This window comes from Rhinolophus sinicus, chromosome 4, assembly GCF_057876585.1.
Source record: "Rhinolophus sinicus isolate RSI-liver-muscle chromosome 4, RSI-T2T, whole genome shotgun sequence".
NCBI classification, from domain to species: Eukaryota; Metazoa; Chordata; class Mammalia; order Chiroptera; family Rhinolophidae; genus Rhinolophus; species Rhinolophus sinicus.
Window position 1 is genome coordinate 57,084,253 of NC_142504.1, and position 16,659 is coordinate 57,100,911.

Consider the following 16,659-nt stretch of genomic DNA (forward strand, 5'->3'; position numbering starts at 1 on the left):
TCTTGGGGCCTGCTCCATACTCTTTGGAGTGTACTTTCTATCTTAATAATAATGCCACCTTGAGCCTCTTGAGCCTTCAGCCGCTTTTCTTAGTGCTTGGCCTGCTCTTGATTCTTTGGGGTGTACGATCTCTTTTAATAAATCTTTTCACCATTTTACTTCTGTGTCTCGTTCAATTCTTTGCTCGAGACACCAGGAACCTGGACACCGCACCGAGGAGGGCCCATCCTCTAGTAATATAGCTGTTAAGTTTCCCAGTTTCCCTCCCTGAGGCCCGGGTTCAACCCCTGGTCTGGGAAGCTCGCCAGACTCTACCCAGACTCTTCTGAGTTCAACCCCCGGTGTGAGAGCCAAGCCCGGACTTCACACTGAGAAGGGCCCCCCCTTTCCGGTAACAATATCAAGGATGCAATTGTTAGAATTCTGCCCAGGTTTTGGCCAATGTGGTCTTGTCTCTTTTGTTTCTCATAATACTTTCACTTTGGGGCCCCATTTCTCTATCCTTCTCTGTATTCATACCTTTTACATTGTGACCTCCCAGCTTCTCCAATCAAGTAGAATCTATTTCCCCATCCCTTGTATCTGGGTTAGTCTTGTGATGGGCTATGGTCAGTGGATATGGCGGATAGTGCTGAGCCTAGACTTCAGAAGCGTTGGAGAGTTATGCTCTTTCTCTTGAGCCCCAGATGCTACCATGAGAACAAGCTTGTGAGACAGGAGAGTTAGCATGTTGCTAGGTAGACAGGGAGGTCCCTGGTGGAATAAACAAAAGACAGCCATATCCTACAACTTCAGGTTTTGAAATCCCTCCTTTGCTCCAGGACATAATGTAACAAGCCCTTGAAGTTAATCATAAAATTCATTTTGGCCTGACAAATGGAGCAGATCTGATAGATAAAGAGTGGGTTACTTTGCTAATTCCTTTAGGATAGGCAAGCAGAACAAACCTGGTGGATGAATTTCGTTAGAAGGTGCCAGTTCCCTTCTTCAAACAGTTCCCTTCTCCAAACAACTCCCCTTCCCCACACAGGCAAGGGAAGGTATAAAAATAAGAGCTTTTGCCTCAGTCCTGGGCACCCCCATTCGGGACCCCCTCCTGCTCGGGAGCTGCAACCTCTTCTCCTGCCTCTAATAAACTATGATCTTTTTAAAACTTTTTGACTTTTTGCCTCTCCTTGGTCCGTGTTTCCATTCTTTGGCTTCACAATACACGATCCCGTCCCACACTCAGAAATTGCCGGCAGATCCAGTATCACCTACATCACTTGGACTAGCTTGCTGGAGGATGAGTGATGACATGGAAGAGAGCCAAGTCATCCCAGATGAGGTTGTCCTAGATCAGTCAGTTCCCTAGAAACATGCCAACTGCCAACAAGGATGAATGCAGCTGAGATCAGCTTCATCTGTCCCAGATCAGCAATTTATAAACTCATGAGAAATAATGCATGGTTGTTATTTTAATCAACTAAATTTTGGGATGATTTGTCATGCAGCATTAACTAACTGATGTAACTACAGTTAGGCACATGAGCTGTTTAAAGTTCAATGAAACAAGTGCCAAGTTTCACTTCAGATAACTTGGAATGATTTATTTTCGCACCAACAGAAATGCACTACACCTTAACTAGTAATTGTTTCTAAATGTTTATTTTGGGGGGGCAACTTAATTAGTGAAAAATCGTTTCTCAATTTAATTTGCACTTACTTGATTAATAGGGCTATCTAAAAGTTTGTCATGAATTATGCATTCATTGTTCATTATAAATCATCTGTCAAAGTTTTTGAGTGTCGTTTGTCTCACCTTTCTTTTGTATAAATTATTGTTTTTTTTAAACTCTTTAAAAAGCCTCTTTACTACTTTGAGTATCTAACTTTTGTCCAAACACTTTTAAACTTAGTCATGCATTACAGCAGGTTGGAATCTCCAAATGGATTTATAGAAAGAATATTAATGATAGCACAAACTAAGGAATATTGGATGCTACTGTGCACAATGTTATGAACTTCACATTTGTTATCCCACTTAAACCCCAATAATTTTTAAGGTAAATAATATTAATATAAATAAATCAACTTTATACAGAAGAAAATTGAATTGAAATATATTTTAAAGTGCACAAAACAAGTAAATGGTAGAACCACATTTTTAAATCCAGGTCACTGACTTGAGTCCATGCTCTAACAACTATTCTCTACTGCTTGTTCTAAATGAAGTCTTTGTGTTTCTGTGGAAAGGGAACAGTCATGTTTGTGGGGTTTTTGTTTTTGTTTTTTTCTGGCTATATTTCAATGCCTAAATCAGCCTTTGATTAGTGAAAAAATCCTTCTGGAGTGTGATCAATTGTTTATAAACATTCATAGTTCATAATGGTCTGCCATTTTGTCTTATGCTCTTTAAAGTATTTTGATGGAAAGGTGAGAGAAGGTAAATTAGCCAGCTGCCATCCTAAGCTGACACTTTTGTTATCAACATATCTTAATAACCTAAAATTATTATAAATTTTCAGTCACACAGTAAATTTTACTTTGCTATACATTTAAATGACAATTCTTATTGTTTTACCTCCTGGCTTTAACAATCTTCGTAGTTCTCTATTACTTACAGAATTAATTCTAAAATATGGAGCAGGGCATGTTTAGCTCATCATAATTTGTACCAAATATTTCTTTCTAGTTATCCCTGATGCTCCTCTCTCTTTGCTCCAGTTAAATTGAACTCTTCAGCATTTCCAAAGTACGTTCTATTCATTCAGTCTTCTGTCCTTTCGTGTATGCTGTTCTTTCTTTTTAGGATGCATTCCCCTTTGGTCCACTCATCAAACTCTTATTGTTCCTTTGAAGTCCTATCAGTGGAGGCTTCTCTAACTTCCCCAGGCTTCATTGGCACACTCACTCTTGTCACACTGCCAACTCACCTTTATCTTAGCACTTACATCATATTGTACTTATATGTTTGATTTAAGCACAAGTTTATATGGTCTTTAAGTTTTATCAATCTTTGCACTGAAGCTCAATAAATAACAAATTATTGAATTAATTAATAGAACTAAAATATATGCAAGAAATAGAAAAGATAGCCAGTGAGATACTAAAAAAAATAAACAAAATGAATACATCTTTAAAAATGAAGAAGTAAAACTCTATTAATAGACATAAATGTCTACATTGAGAACTCTAAGAAATCTACACAAAAGCTTCTAGAACTAATAAATGAGTTTAGCAAGATCATAGGCTACAAAATAAATATATAGAAAGGAAAACTTCATTGTTTACCCTCTGTTCTAGCAATGACCAACTTTGTATTAATCATGTTTTTTATTTTCTGTATTTTAACATGTTTTGACATCTTAGGGGCCTTGATGTCTGGGGAGAGATTGCCCCTCCCAGAGTTAGCTAATTCCTAGAGATAGCAAACAACTTTCCTATGAGCACAGCTTTCATATACAAGCCACTAATCCTGAGTCCATACCTGCAACACTTTCTTTATCTAACTCTCACACACCAAGCTAGTATTGCTCCTCCTCTAATTCACCCCAGGGCCAAGTACAGAACAATTCTAGACCACCCCTATAGCCCAGAGCCCACTAGAATTATTCAAACTATCTATTCCTAAATTTGTTCACACTTGCCTGTCCCTTTCCCCGGTCACTTCCTGTAGAGAACAAAATAGAAGCTCTGGGCCATGTTCTCCCTTTGCCCCTTCGGCCTCCTGACTAACCCAGGTACTTCTCCACATGGCATTGTGTGGTATGTGATGTTTTCTGTTTCTAGGGACTTCTGAATTTCTTCCTTCACAACAATCATTTCTGTGTTGTGTGCCTGCATGTCCATAACTGATTAAAACAAATCCATGATATATTTTAATAAAAGTGAAATTCCAAATTAAAATCAATACCTATTACAGTAGTACCCCCAAAATGAAAAATTTCAGTATATATTTCACAGAATATGTGCAGAACCTGTATGCTAAAAGCCATAAATACTGATGAAATAAATCAAATAGAACTTAAATAAATGCAAAGATATAATAAGTTTATGGATTGGAGCACTGTAAGAAATAGGAAGAGTGTTAAATGTCAGTTCTTCTGAAACTGATTCATAAATTTAGCACAATTGCAATAAAAAACCCAGCAGAAACTTTTTGTAGATATTGATAAACTAATTTTAAATTTATATGGAAAAGCAAAAAAAAAAAAATGAGAATAGCCCAAATAATTTTGAAAAAGAAAAACAAAGTTGAAGGACTCGACTTGATTTTAAGACTTAATATAAATATATGTAATTAAAACAGTGTAGTATTGGCAAAACGATCGATAAACACATCATTGGTACAGAATAGAGAATCCAAAAGAGACCCATATGGCCAATTTATTTTGGAAAATTTGCAAATTTAATTCATCATCTTTTCAGTATACAGTGCTAGAATAATTGAACATTCACATGCAAAAACAAACAAAACCCACAATTCATACCTTACAGCTAAAACATAATAATGATTCCAAATGGACCAAAGACCTAAGTGTGAGCTGTAAAATTATAAAAGTTGGAATAAAAAAAAACCCATGAGCCAAGCTATTTGTAACCTTGGATTAGTGAAACAGTTCTTAGACATGATACTAAAAGCATGATTCATAAAATAAAAAGTTAATAAAAATGAACTCTATCAACCTTAGAAACTTTGCTCTCTGAAAGAAACTACTAAGAGAATGAAAAGTGAAGCCATACACTGAGGTAAGGGGTGGTGGGGTGGATATTTACACATCACATGTTTGACAAAGAACTTGTATCTAGAACATATTAAAATACTCTCAAAACTCAACAATATTAAAAGAAACAACCCATTTAAAAATGGACAAAAGCTTTGAGCAGATACTTCATTAAAAATGGAAAATAAGCACATGAGAAAATGATCACCCTCACTAGTCATTAGGAAAATGCAAATTATAACCACACAATAAGACACTGCTACACACCTATGCATTTGTCTGCATCTCAGTCAAACTGAATTTTTCTTGACTCTACTTGACACATCTTTGCCAATCTTCTGACCTCGCATGTTAATCTTCATCTGTCAACCCCTACTGATCCTTTAAAATTCATCTTTGGAACCACCAATCCCAAAGTCTGACCTTGGACTTCCACCCTCACTCCCTCCACCTGGGTCTGAATTAGTGGCCTTTGTAATGTGTGATGATGGGCCCTCCATCTACCACCCTATTCATCAAATATATAGTGCTAACTTGTTTAATTAGAGGTTTTAGTACTCTCAGCTCTGATTTCCATGAAGTCAGAGACTCTATCTTCTTAAAGCTTATATCCCCCCAGAAAACAGCACATTAAAAAAATTGTTGAGTGAGTGAATAAATTCATATAGAAAAGTGATATGATCTTCCCTGTAAGCACAGTCTCTGCTTGAGGTATAGTCACCTTTCAAAATTAAAATCATTTTTCCCTAATCAGAGGTAGACTTGGTTTTTCTAGGTAACTTGCTCAGCTGACCTAAGGCTTTTTATCCTAAGCCTTAGGACCTAAGGCGTCCTCAAACGATCATTTTGTATCACTGGCTACAATTTGTCCTGAGGAGAGAGACTATGTCAAACTTGACACCATGAACATAGCTGTAACAGCTCAGTCCTTGGCTATCAGGCATTTACTGCCGACACTAAGGTGAAGGTCTCTTCCCAAAAGTGAAGTCCCTGGTCAGTCCACATCATAGCTTTCTCAGCATTGTAGGCACCACTTAGGAATGTGTCTGGTTGCTTGTCTGTATATGCGCGTGGCCTGAAATGAGCAGGCATACCAGTCCCTTCCTGCATCCCACAGACCCTGAGCTACCAAAGGTAGAAACAAAGGTTGCATCAGCATATAGATATGCTTCTCAAAATGCTTTCATCATTTTATGCCATTATATACACAAGATTAGTATTTTTGGAGGCATTGGAACTGTGACTTATTATAACAACAGCGTTTGGAGTGTATTTGGAGCTTGATAAATATGATTCACTCATGGATGGCTTTAAAACTCATGGCATGTCTTCTTATTTCTCCACCAAATATACCTTGTTTTAAGGTTAAGACAGTTGAAATCAGTGACCTGTAGATATGAGGTCTTTTGTGGCAACTATATGACAACCCTATGTAGCCCTGGTTTTCTCCTCTGTGAAACTGGCTGATGCTACCCAGACTGCAGTGGATTGGAGAGGAATATTCCAGACAGTGTGAGTGTGAGGAATAAACAAGACAATCAGCTTGTGTGGATGTGGCCATAGCACCTGGTGTGTAGATGCTTTACTAGGAGCTTCTTTAGTTGTGTAACGTGTGAAAATGTGAAACTTTGTATACTTCTGCGTTCATATCTTTTGCTTTCAGTATTAAGAAAGAAAGAAAAGAAAGAAAGAAAGAAAGAAAGAAAGAAAGAAAGGAAGGAAGGAAGGAAGGAAGGAAGGAAGGAAGGAAGGAAGGAAGGAAGAAAGAAAGAAAGAGAGAGAGAGAGAAAGAAACTCTCCAGGGGAAAATAAAACCCACCTCAGGATTGTTACATCAATAATTGTTATGAGAGATGTTTGCTTGTCGAGTTATCTCCATGATAGAACAAATTGATGCTGCATCACTGAAAATAATGAGGTGATCAGCCTGGCAATGAATTGAGGAAAGAATGATCCTTTACTGTGGTCTGGTGACACTGTACTAATTTAGAAACCACAGATGCTGCCTTGTGGCAGAGGTTTGGTTTTGTTCAATTCTCTGGTCAGAAACCTGACATGGTTTGTTGATGTTGCTGTTTATAGCTGCAGCCTTCCCTCCTCTGTTCTTGGAGGATTTTCTTCATATAGGAAGGGATAGTAGTTGGAATATAAAATCTCCCAGAGAAACGTATGCCCAGCTTTCTGCATGGATCCTTAGCTGAGGTTTGAAAAGTGGTCTGCGTTGAGCTCTGACTGGGAAAGCTAAAGGTGGCAGGCAAGCAGGTGTCTGTTAGTCAGTAGAGTGGGGGGCCTGGGCACCTCCCCCTCTGTGAAATGAGGAAAGGAAAGCCCAAGGATGTGTGCCTCTCGGGAGAAAAGTATATGGCTGATGAAGCTGCCTTCACAGCTTCCAAGCTTTGCACTTCTGGAAAGTTTTGGTTGTGAGAGACAAATCAATGCCAAAAGGCTGGTCAGTGAAATAAGAGCCACTGAGAAGCAGTCCATCTTACTTACAGTGTTTGGGGGGGGGGGGGGTAGAGAGGGGGACAGGAGGCGACAGGGTTTGGGGAGGTCTGTGCTCTGGTCTTCAATACGGAGTCTGGAGTCAGGGCCAACCCTCTGTTTATTTTAGAGGACTGCAGTTTGGCATATGGGAGAGACTTCCCCCGGTGTGAAAAATGTCTCATGTAGGGGCTCTGGGCAGGAGAATGGTAAGAAGTAAATAAGCACTGTGGAAAATGCAATTAGGTTATGGGATCACAAACCGTGGAGATGTGGTCAACATCACTGCATCTTGTGTGAACACAGACCAGATGCACTTAGATTTACCTACACAGAACAGCCAGCAACCAATGGCGACCAGCATTGCAGTTCTCTTTGCGTCTCAGTGAGCTGCACAAGGAGGGGTTTTTGGCCTTTGCTTCCTTCTAGTTCTAGCATTCTGATGCTGGGCACCGTTTAAGATAAAACCCAGTTTGAAATCTAGGCTTGCCCAACGATGGATTTGCTGGTGGGGCGGGGGTACGCACTCATCCTTTGCATTTGTAATTATGATACTTGTTTTGTATGTTTGCGGTGAAAGTACTAGGCGGTTCCTAGACATATGTTTGAGTGCTTGTAACTGTATTATAAGGTAGGTGGGTAAAGTGTGTAAAACAGGCCGTAGAGCACCTGCCACAGAATACCTGCTGGGGTGTCTGGACCACGTCCTTTATGAACACTGTTTGCACATACACAAAAGGGTAGATGGGCCGGAGACGGTGCGGGATATGCCCAGTACTCGTGCTGGGTGTCGGAAGGATGGGGCCGGTGGTAAAAAGAATCAATATATATTTACGGTGGGGGCGGGGAGGGGATTGCGCGGAGGCTGCAGGGCGGGGCAGCGCTAAAGAGAGCGAGCCCGGCTCGTGGTTGGTTCGGGAGTCTGGTACCCACAGAAGGAGCAGGCTAGGAGGGAGGGGATGCGGACGGGAGGATAAAGCGATGGAGTGTGCTGCGTTACCGTTCTTCAGGCGCCGTTGTTGGAGCCGAAATACCGTGCGTCTCTGACGGAGCCGGCCTTCTCCTCGCGTACGCACTCACCAAGCTGCGTGCGCCCCTTCGCCGTGGCGGTGCTCACCGCTCGCCCGGGGCACCCGGAGCACGGCGAGAACGGGTCCCCCTCGCAGGTCTTCATCGCCCAGCGCGCCCTGTAGGGCACGCGCGCCCCGCCGGCTCTAATCTGCGCGCCGACCGGAGCATGATTTATGCCCAGGCGGAGGCTGCCAAGGTAAGCGGGCGCCTGGCAGGGACTCTGCCTGCCGCCCCTTCCCTTTCCTTTCTCAGGGAGGCTTCCCCGCTTCTCCCGAGGCCCTGGCAGCGCCTACCCTTCTCAGGGCAGGGATCCACCCTTCTCTCCACCCTCTCGCTTCTCCCGCGAGGTTCAATTGTCAGCCTGGGGCGCGCTGCCGCCAGGACCTGGCTGGTAACCCCAGTGCGACCCCCGCTCGGGTACAGCAGGCACACCCGGCCCTCCAGTGAGCACTGAGAGAAACAAAGAAGCCCTCAAGAGGGTGCGCAGTGCCTCCCCCGCCCCCGGTGCCCTCCCAGTGACGGAGAGGTGTCAGGGGAGGGGGCGGAGAAACCTACGTAATCCGCGGTCCCAGCCCACACCCACCCCTTGTGAACCAAAGCTCTACATCTGGTTTTTGCCTTGGGCTCTCTTTTAGACAATTGTATTCCAAGCAATGCTCATGGCTAGAGGAGCGAGTGCCCACGACCCCCGCACAAACTCGCGGGTGCTTGCTCAGGAGGCGCATGGCAGATTCGGTCCTGGCTCCCCTGGGGGCTGGCAGGCGCCGAGATGCTCCGTGTAGGTGCTCCTCCAGCGCCTCCCTGTCCCCGGTCGGTTGCGCCGTTCAGCCGAGCCTGCCGCCTGAGTTTTAGCAGGAGCAGCCGGTCCTGTCGCCTATGGTACTGCGACCTGCACATAGGCTGAGAGGAAGCCGCTGGGGAAAACGCGTCTGGTCCGGTTTTGACTGGAGGTGCGCTTTCTCTTACCCCTACATTCCTGGGCTGTGACAATGCAGCAAAATCCGGGGGCTCAAACAATGTGGCCCCCTCCATCCCACCCTCCTTTTTCTGATTGCTCTGCAGTTTGACGTCCCGGCCACTTTGGCCCATTTGCGGAGTCTGGTCTGTCTTTCATACAGAGGATGGGCACCATAACTTCTCTGCCAAATGTCCGTGGGTGGCCAGGGTGGTGATGGGGGAGGGGAGAGCTGGCAGGGACACAGGCTGCAGAGATGCCCGGCTTCCTGTGGTTCCCAGCACAGCGTGCCCCAGTCTGCATTGGGCCGACAACAGATAGCATGCGGGGATTTTCCTAGTTGCTGAAGGTATTATTTGACGTTGCTGTAGTTTTGTGCTTACTTTTCTTGGGATCTGCAGTGGTGCAATTCTCCCCTTGTTTTTATTTTTTCTCTTTGAAAAGATAACATGCTGTCTTCAGCAGAAGTGGATATAGGAAGATAAGCATAGTTCAAAGACTAAGGGAAGCATCTTCTCTCTTTCCCTGGGATTTAAGAGCTGTTTAGGAGGGCAGATGCCCTACCCAGAAAGGCGAGCTTGTAAAGACCCCTCAGTGTCATTGTCCAAGGAGGCTCAAAGCAGGTGGCCAGATCTGCGTTTCTCATCAGTGGACTGCTCGGGCTTTGGCTACTAACCGTAATTCGTTCTAGATCGGGGATTCATTTTGAAAATGTATGTTGTCCACTATGAAGGGATTAGAGTCCACATGCCACCCTCGTATGAGCTGTGTGCCTGTTTGGTAGACAAATCGAGTGTGGTAGAATTCCCTGGTGTCCCTTCTTTCTGTTTGCTATCTCTTCTGGAATGTGGCATTGGAAAAACATAGCATTATTTTAATTCCTAGACCTACAGGACTTCAGAGTGTTTAATTTAATAAACCATGGTGTGACTAATTCTGGAGTCCCCAGTCTAGTATGGTTGGCAGCTTTGTGTGATTGACAGGTGTGTGTTTTTTGTTTCGTTTTGTTATTTTGTCTAGGGGAGTTATTTCATGAAGGCAAACTGCCTAAGTTGTTTCAGATTGTGACGTTATTGACTTGGTAGGGAGATCACCTCCTAAGCTGGAAACGCCTATCAATGCATCAGTATGGGAATGCAGCTACTGTGACCTCTTTGGGTAGCATCATTTGATTCCTTTTACACCTCTGGCTTTTAAAGGTGGATGTTTTAAAAGATCACTTTAAGGTTTACCTTTTATGATCCTTATATTGGATATGACTGTTAATATAGGAAATGCTAAAAGACCAGATGTGATCATGGGAAGACAAGTTCAGCCCGTCCTCCCTTCCTTATCTGTGAAGTGAATAAGTTGGACTACCTGATTTCTATGGCTCCTTCCATTTCCAACATTGTGTGATAACAGTAGAAGAGTAAGAAAAGTTACCCAGTTTAGAAAAGCAAATAGTTATAGCCATAACTATATAATATAAGCAAACCAGGGATTGGTTCTAAAATTTAAGTTTTATTTTTAACCCCAGTAACTGCATTTTTCTCATAAATTAAATTACCCAACAACTCAAACAGGTCATTTTTTTTCCACTATAGCAAAAGATTTTGTGGGGGTTCAAGGAGAGAAAAATACTGAATAAATAGGATTACAGGTTTTCTGTTTATTGTGGATTAGTTATCTATTCCATCCCCATCTTTTGTGCATAATTGAGAATTGGTTTTTGTTTTGCTTTGTTTTGAATGAGGTAGCTGTTTCATCCTACACAGCAATTGGCAATAGTGTCTGATTTCCTTTCCCTGATAGAATTTAATATTGCTCATAAAACTTGCTAGTACTGTTGCTTGTTATAAAAATGAGTGAGGCAACAATTATTCTGAACAGGTAAGCAAAGTGTTTTCATGTGTTTATAGTAATTTGTACAATTTAGGGGTAGTTGAGATATTTGGTCATTGGTTTGTGCTTATCCACACATTTTTTTACAGTAGTGTGCTAGCTTTTTTTGTTTTTTTAAGTTACAATCAATATAACATCGTGGAATAACAGCACCTGCCAGGCATAATGAATCACTCCCTCTCTCATTTTCCCACAGCACTTTAGTCCATACCACTAAGGGAGCACTTACTACATTGCAGTTCCATGAGTTTACATATGGTATGAGTGTCTTGAGGACAAAGACATTGTTACATTTACCTCTCATCTCTCCAGCACTTTGAACTTTGCCTATCCATGGTCCATGGTATATTCTCAGGAATGTTGATTGAGTGGATTTCAGGACATAAAAATACCATCTACTTGTTTAGTCAGGAGGTAGATGGGAATTCTTCTCTTGGTGAGTCAGATGGGCAAATCAGAGGTTATGTAAGATGCTGAGGAGAGCTGGCAAGACAGTTCTTCCACTACACTCTCTCTGAGAGAGGCTGTGCCCTGCCCTTGGTAGAAAATGAGGTAGACTGCAAGTCAAATGCTGCAGGTTTGGGTCTTTTACTTTTTACTTGAATGACCTATGTTGTCCATTCTAATAAAATTGATCTGATAGTTGCTCTGTTTGTCTTGCTGTGGCCTTAGAAGAAAACTCGTTTGGCCCAAGTGCTGTGTCCTCTAACAGGCACTTAGGTGAAGAAATGGTGAGCACCCTCCTGCTGTCCTCTTCTCCAAGTGCTTCTGAAACAACCCAGCAGTTCCACCAGAGACAGCCGTCATTCCTGGCCAGCCCACCCTGATGGAGTTGCCCAATAGACAGATTTCTGTGCTAACAGGTGTGACTTACAGACTGAGAGACCCCTGCTTCTTTCCCTTCACCTCCTTCCTTTCCATCTTAAAAAACAGGACAGGTGACCTTTAGGAAACCAGGAAGTTCAGTACCCACATGTCCTTTCTGTAATGCAGTCTTAGGCATGTTTATGTTCATGGCCTGTAGGGAAAACAGTGTGAAAGATTCAGTGTACCTTTTCTCAAGTCACTTTTCCTCCCTATTTTCGCATAATGGAGAGGTTTAGTTTCTTCTTTAAAAATAGGGAGTTGAACCAGGTAATCCCAAAGGTCGCTTTTAACACCAGGATTCTGTGCTTGTTGTTATTGGTTTATTCAATTGAGCCAATGAATGGAGGGTGAAAAATATTAGTGATAATTTAACTTGACTACGTATATGTGTCTATATCTGTATATCTATATCTGTACCATCTACATATCTATATCGCTTGTATGTATATGTATATCTATGTATGTTTGCATGTATGTTTGTATGTATTTATGTATCTATCATCACTTACCTATCTATCTATCATCTATCTAGTAGAACTAATTAGGTTTGTGTGTGTCAGCCACTGGGTTATCTAATAATAAATTCGAGTCCTCTGTTAATACTATTCTCTATAAATATAGTATTCTTTTCTTATTTGTAAAGCTAGAGTTACTATATTAAAGGAAAAGGTTTGTGACATTTCCTCTTTCAAAAGCATACAATCCCCAACTCCTATATAAAAAGCATACAATCCCCAACTCCTATATAAAATGTTTAGAATTTTAGGGTTTGAGAGGCAAGCCTCCAAGACCTATAGTAAAGCATTTTTATTCTCGCCAATAGTATGTTTCACAGCTGAATAACTTGCCGTGAAAAGTGTTCCGTGAGATTCATCCAACAGTGTTCCTTTCCATTTCTTTCTTCTTTCTCATTTTGCTCTTTTACCCCCTTCCTTAGCTCTGTTGACCTCCTGTCACATTCATAAAACACATGCCAATAGTATCACTGCCCACCGACCCCCACCCTGCCTCATGGAATGCAGGAGTCAGAGCCTCATTACCTTCTTGTCTTGACCTTTTCTACTTTCTTCATGAGCATTGCTTCTCAAGTTATATATGAGGTTTTGAGGCATACTGGTTCATCTGATGATTTTGTGTATGGTAGACATGTATTTCTCATGGGCTTTCTGACCACCAGACATTTGTGTGTTAAATACTTTAGGAAACAAAGCAGCACATAGGTGATTTATATATCCCATACCATGATGTTTGGATGTGTGAGTATTGATAAGTGGTTGTCAGTTCTGTGGCATGGGCACTGTTGGGAAAGTAAGTGATAGGTACAGAATGTCACTGCTTATTGGCAAGATATCACAAAGACCACTAAGCTCCCAGGTCACTGGAAAAAACACCTGGATTTGCATAGCAACAAGTGATGTGTGCTGTTCATATTATTAATTCAGAACCCACGCTTTCCCTGATTTTTGGCCCAAAGCTTGATGCACATAGAGGACTGAAAAATAAAGATATAGTGTACAGACAGGCTCTTCTGGTGTTATCAGGCATCTACTAAATTGCAGTATTTTTTGGAGAATTCAGTGGATGGAATTTAAAGCCAGTTTTGGGGTAGGGGGAGGTGGGGAGAGCTGGAAAAGGAAGCCATCTGTACCCATGATGAAGAATGCTATCATGGAGACTTCATTTGGAGTCCCTCTTGTATATTTAGTGGAACAGATTTTCCTTTTCACACTTTCTAGATCTATTTGTAGTACACAGATGTCAGGGAAATATCATGTGTGTTAAAGGGGAAAGAAAAGACCAAAATTCATATCCATGGCCAGGGATTGTAATTGAATCACTTTGTCCTTAAATTGACACCAATTTAACTTGCACAAATATTTCCTGCTTTTGCTTTCAGGGTTTAAGTCACAGCAGTTTGAGAAACAGAAGTCTCAGTTCTGCACAGCATTGAATTTCAGAGATTCAGGTTAACAGGGTGGAAAAAGGACAGGAGACTGGGATTCATTGCAGTAGGTCTGCTGTCAGCACAAGCTAATGGGGCCCAGCAGTGAGCGTGTCACTTCCTACTGGCCAGCTGAGAACACTAAGGACACATCCATAGATTTTTATTGTTCAAAGGACTTCTCAGTTTCTTTACTGTTATTCGTAACTCCTCTCACCATCAAAAGTAAAAACGACTTAATTAACAAGCTTTTTTCCCTATTTTTTTTAGCACAAGTTATTTTTGTGAAAATGAGCTTTTGGAAGTTGAGAAAATATTTTTGAGAATTTTACCTGCATTTCCTACCCCACTCCCCTGTGTCCATAACCATGCACAGGACCTGTGTGTAAATGGGATGACAGGAGCGAAATTTGGCACACTTACACTTTACAGATCTCCTGACTCCACATCGCCCTACGACACTGATGTTCTGTTTTCTGGAACATGCTTCGAAAAGTTGTCTACACTAGCTTTCTCCATTCTCTTCATCTCAGCCTACAAAGACTAATTTTATCATGTAATGTTAGATTTAGACAATACGTTTAACATATATGTAAATTATGAAAAAATAAATAAAACAAATACCTGCCATGCAGCCTGAGACTAGAACAGCATCAGTTCATTTTAAGGTCCCTTTGTGCTCCTGCTTCATCTCTCCTTCTGCGTTTCTGGAACACCCCACGCAGGCTGCTGTCCCCACCCCTTCCTTCCACTGTTCCCATGATGATCCCAGCGGTCTCTGCCTTGTCCGGTACAAGGTCAGTTCCCTTTCATCAGCAGCACTTCACTCTACACACTACTCCCTCTTTCTCAAGCTCTTGGCTTCCCAGACACCAGGTTCTCCCGGTCTTCCTGCTGCCTCCCGGAGCCTCTTTCTTAGGCTCTTTCTATGGTTCCTGAATTTTTGTCCCTACTAACCTCTACTGAATTTTGACCTCTTCATGATGGACTTCTGTAAGACTTGGCTCTCAGATCTCTTCTCTTGTTACCTATGTCCCTGCCATTGGTGTCAAATACTGCCTTCATGCTGATGGTTGTAAGTTGATTTCACCAGTCTTAACTCATTCCCAGAACACCAGATTTGAATATGCCACTGCCAGCACCTTTCCTTGAATGCCACCTAAGCTTAAATTCCTAAGTGTAACAACTCCCCCTCGTCCATTATCAGTCCCCAAACCTGCTTCCCCTCCAGTGTCCTTCATCTCTGCCGTTCCAGTTGCTTAGGCCAAACACCTTCTAGTTCTTCGATTTCTCTCTCACTCACCCAAATCTAGCTTTTAGCAAATTGCTTTCCCTCCCTCTCACCCCCATCCCCCCATCCAGCATGACCACCCTTAGGTAAGCCACCAGGATCTCTTGACTTCTGCACTTGATTCCTAGTCAGTTTCCTGCATTTCTTGCCCATCAGCAATCTATTCTCTATATAGCAGCCCAAACGATTGTTCTTCCATTCAACAAATCTTGACTAAGTATCTGTTAAGTTTCAGGCATCAATTTAGGTGTTGGCATGTAGCATAAACACAACACACAACAGTCACAAATCTCTGCTATTTGCCCACAGTTTTCCAATGGTTCCACCCTGCTCAGAATGAAATCCAAACTCCTCATTTGGCCTATAAGACTCTGTACACCTGGGGGCCTCCAGTTCCTGCCTCACCATACGCTTCACCCTGTTCACTGGCTCCCAGTCCTCAATCTCCTTGCTTTTCCTAGCATATGCCAGGGACACTCTCATCTCACATGTTGTTCCCTTGATCTGGGTGATATCTCCCAGCTACCTGCAAGCTTGCTTCCTTGGCTTATGACATATCACACCTTCAGAAAGGCTTTCCCCATGTACATTGTTCTCTCTTTCATCTATCTGATTTCTTTTTCTTCACACCACCTAGCACTACCTGATTTGTTATATGTTTTCTTGCTTAGTGTCTATTGTCTGTCTCCCCTTCTGACTTGTAAACTCATTAGAGCAGGGACCTGTTTATTTGCCCAGTGTCTGGAATAGTGCCTGGAACATCTCACTTTTTATGAGATCAAGTCCCTTTAGAATCTGCTGGCTTAGAGTTCAGGTGGCATTTTCAGGTCTTTGGGTCCTCTGAAAATACCCTTTTTCTCCTTCATAAACTATTTCCCCCACTCCTCAAGGTGGGGGTTGGGAGTCTGGACATTTTGCTGATATCAAATCTCTGTTATTTATCCTGGCTTTGTTCTCTCAGCATTGAAGTTCAATCTTCTCTTTGCTTCCTCCTCAGCACCCAGCAAGTGGCAGTCAGTCACTCAACTATCGTTGAATCACTTACTTGTTATCGTTGTTGCCAGGACTTGGTAAAACTTCTCTCTCCTCTCCAGTCTCTGCCTCCTCTGGGCCACACTGACTTTGTCACTTTGAATGTGAACATGTCATTCCTGTGTTCAAAACCATTGGGAGTGGGGCCGGTCCGGTGGCTCAGGCAGTTATAGCTCCATGCTCCTAACTCCAAAGGCTTCCAGTTTGATTCCCACATCAACCACAAGGTTGTCAGTTCAATTCCTCAAGTCCCACAAGAGATGGTGGGCAGTGCCCGCTGCAACTAAGATTGAACACGGCACCTTGAGCTGAGCTGCCGCTGAGCTCCCGAATGGCTCAGTTGGTTGGAGCGCATCCTCTCAACCACAAGATTGCCAGTTCTATTCCTCGAGTCTCACAAGGGATGGTGGGGTGTGCCCCCTGCAACTAG

General features: G+C 42.5%; 1 protein-coding gene and 1 long non-coding RNA gene across 9 annotated transcripts in view; one reads left to right on the forward strand and one right to left on the reverse strand.

Annotated features, from left to right (window-relative positions):
• The window catches only part of LOC148758379 (uncharacterized), a 71,241-nt gene extending 62,931 nt beyond the window's left edge, over positions 1 to 8,310 (reverse strand). Inside the window, exon 1 of the long non-coding RNA XR_016021111.1 lies at positions 8,188 to 8,310. This is a non-coding gene — a long non-coding RNA (uncharacterized LOC148758379). The remainder of the gene's footprint in view (positions 1 to 8,187) is intronic.
• The window catches only part of HECW1 (HECT, C2 and WW domain containing E3 ubiquitin protein ligase 1), a 527,464-nt gene continuing 518,885 nt past the window's right edge, over positions 8,081 to 16,659 (forward strand). For 2 of the 8 annotated variants that reach the window (XM_088797859.1, XM_088797857.1), the window contains exon 1: positions 8,081 to 8,454. In XM_088797859.1, the coding sequence (XP_088653985.1) occupies positions 8,425 to 8,454 (30 nt within the window). In that variant the 5' untranslated portion in view covers positions 8,081 to 8,424. Of the gene's footprint in view, positions 8,455 to 9,073; positions 9,209 to 9,476; positions 9,563 to 16,659 lie in introns of those variants that run through there. The other 6 variants (XM_088797853.1, XM_088797852.1, XM_088797858.1 and 3 more) reach the window with 5 other exon arrangements.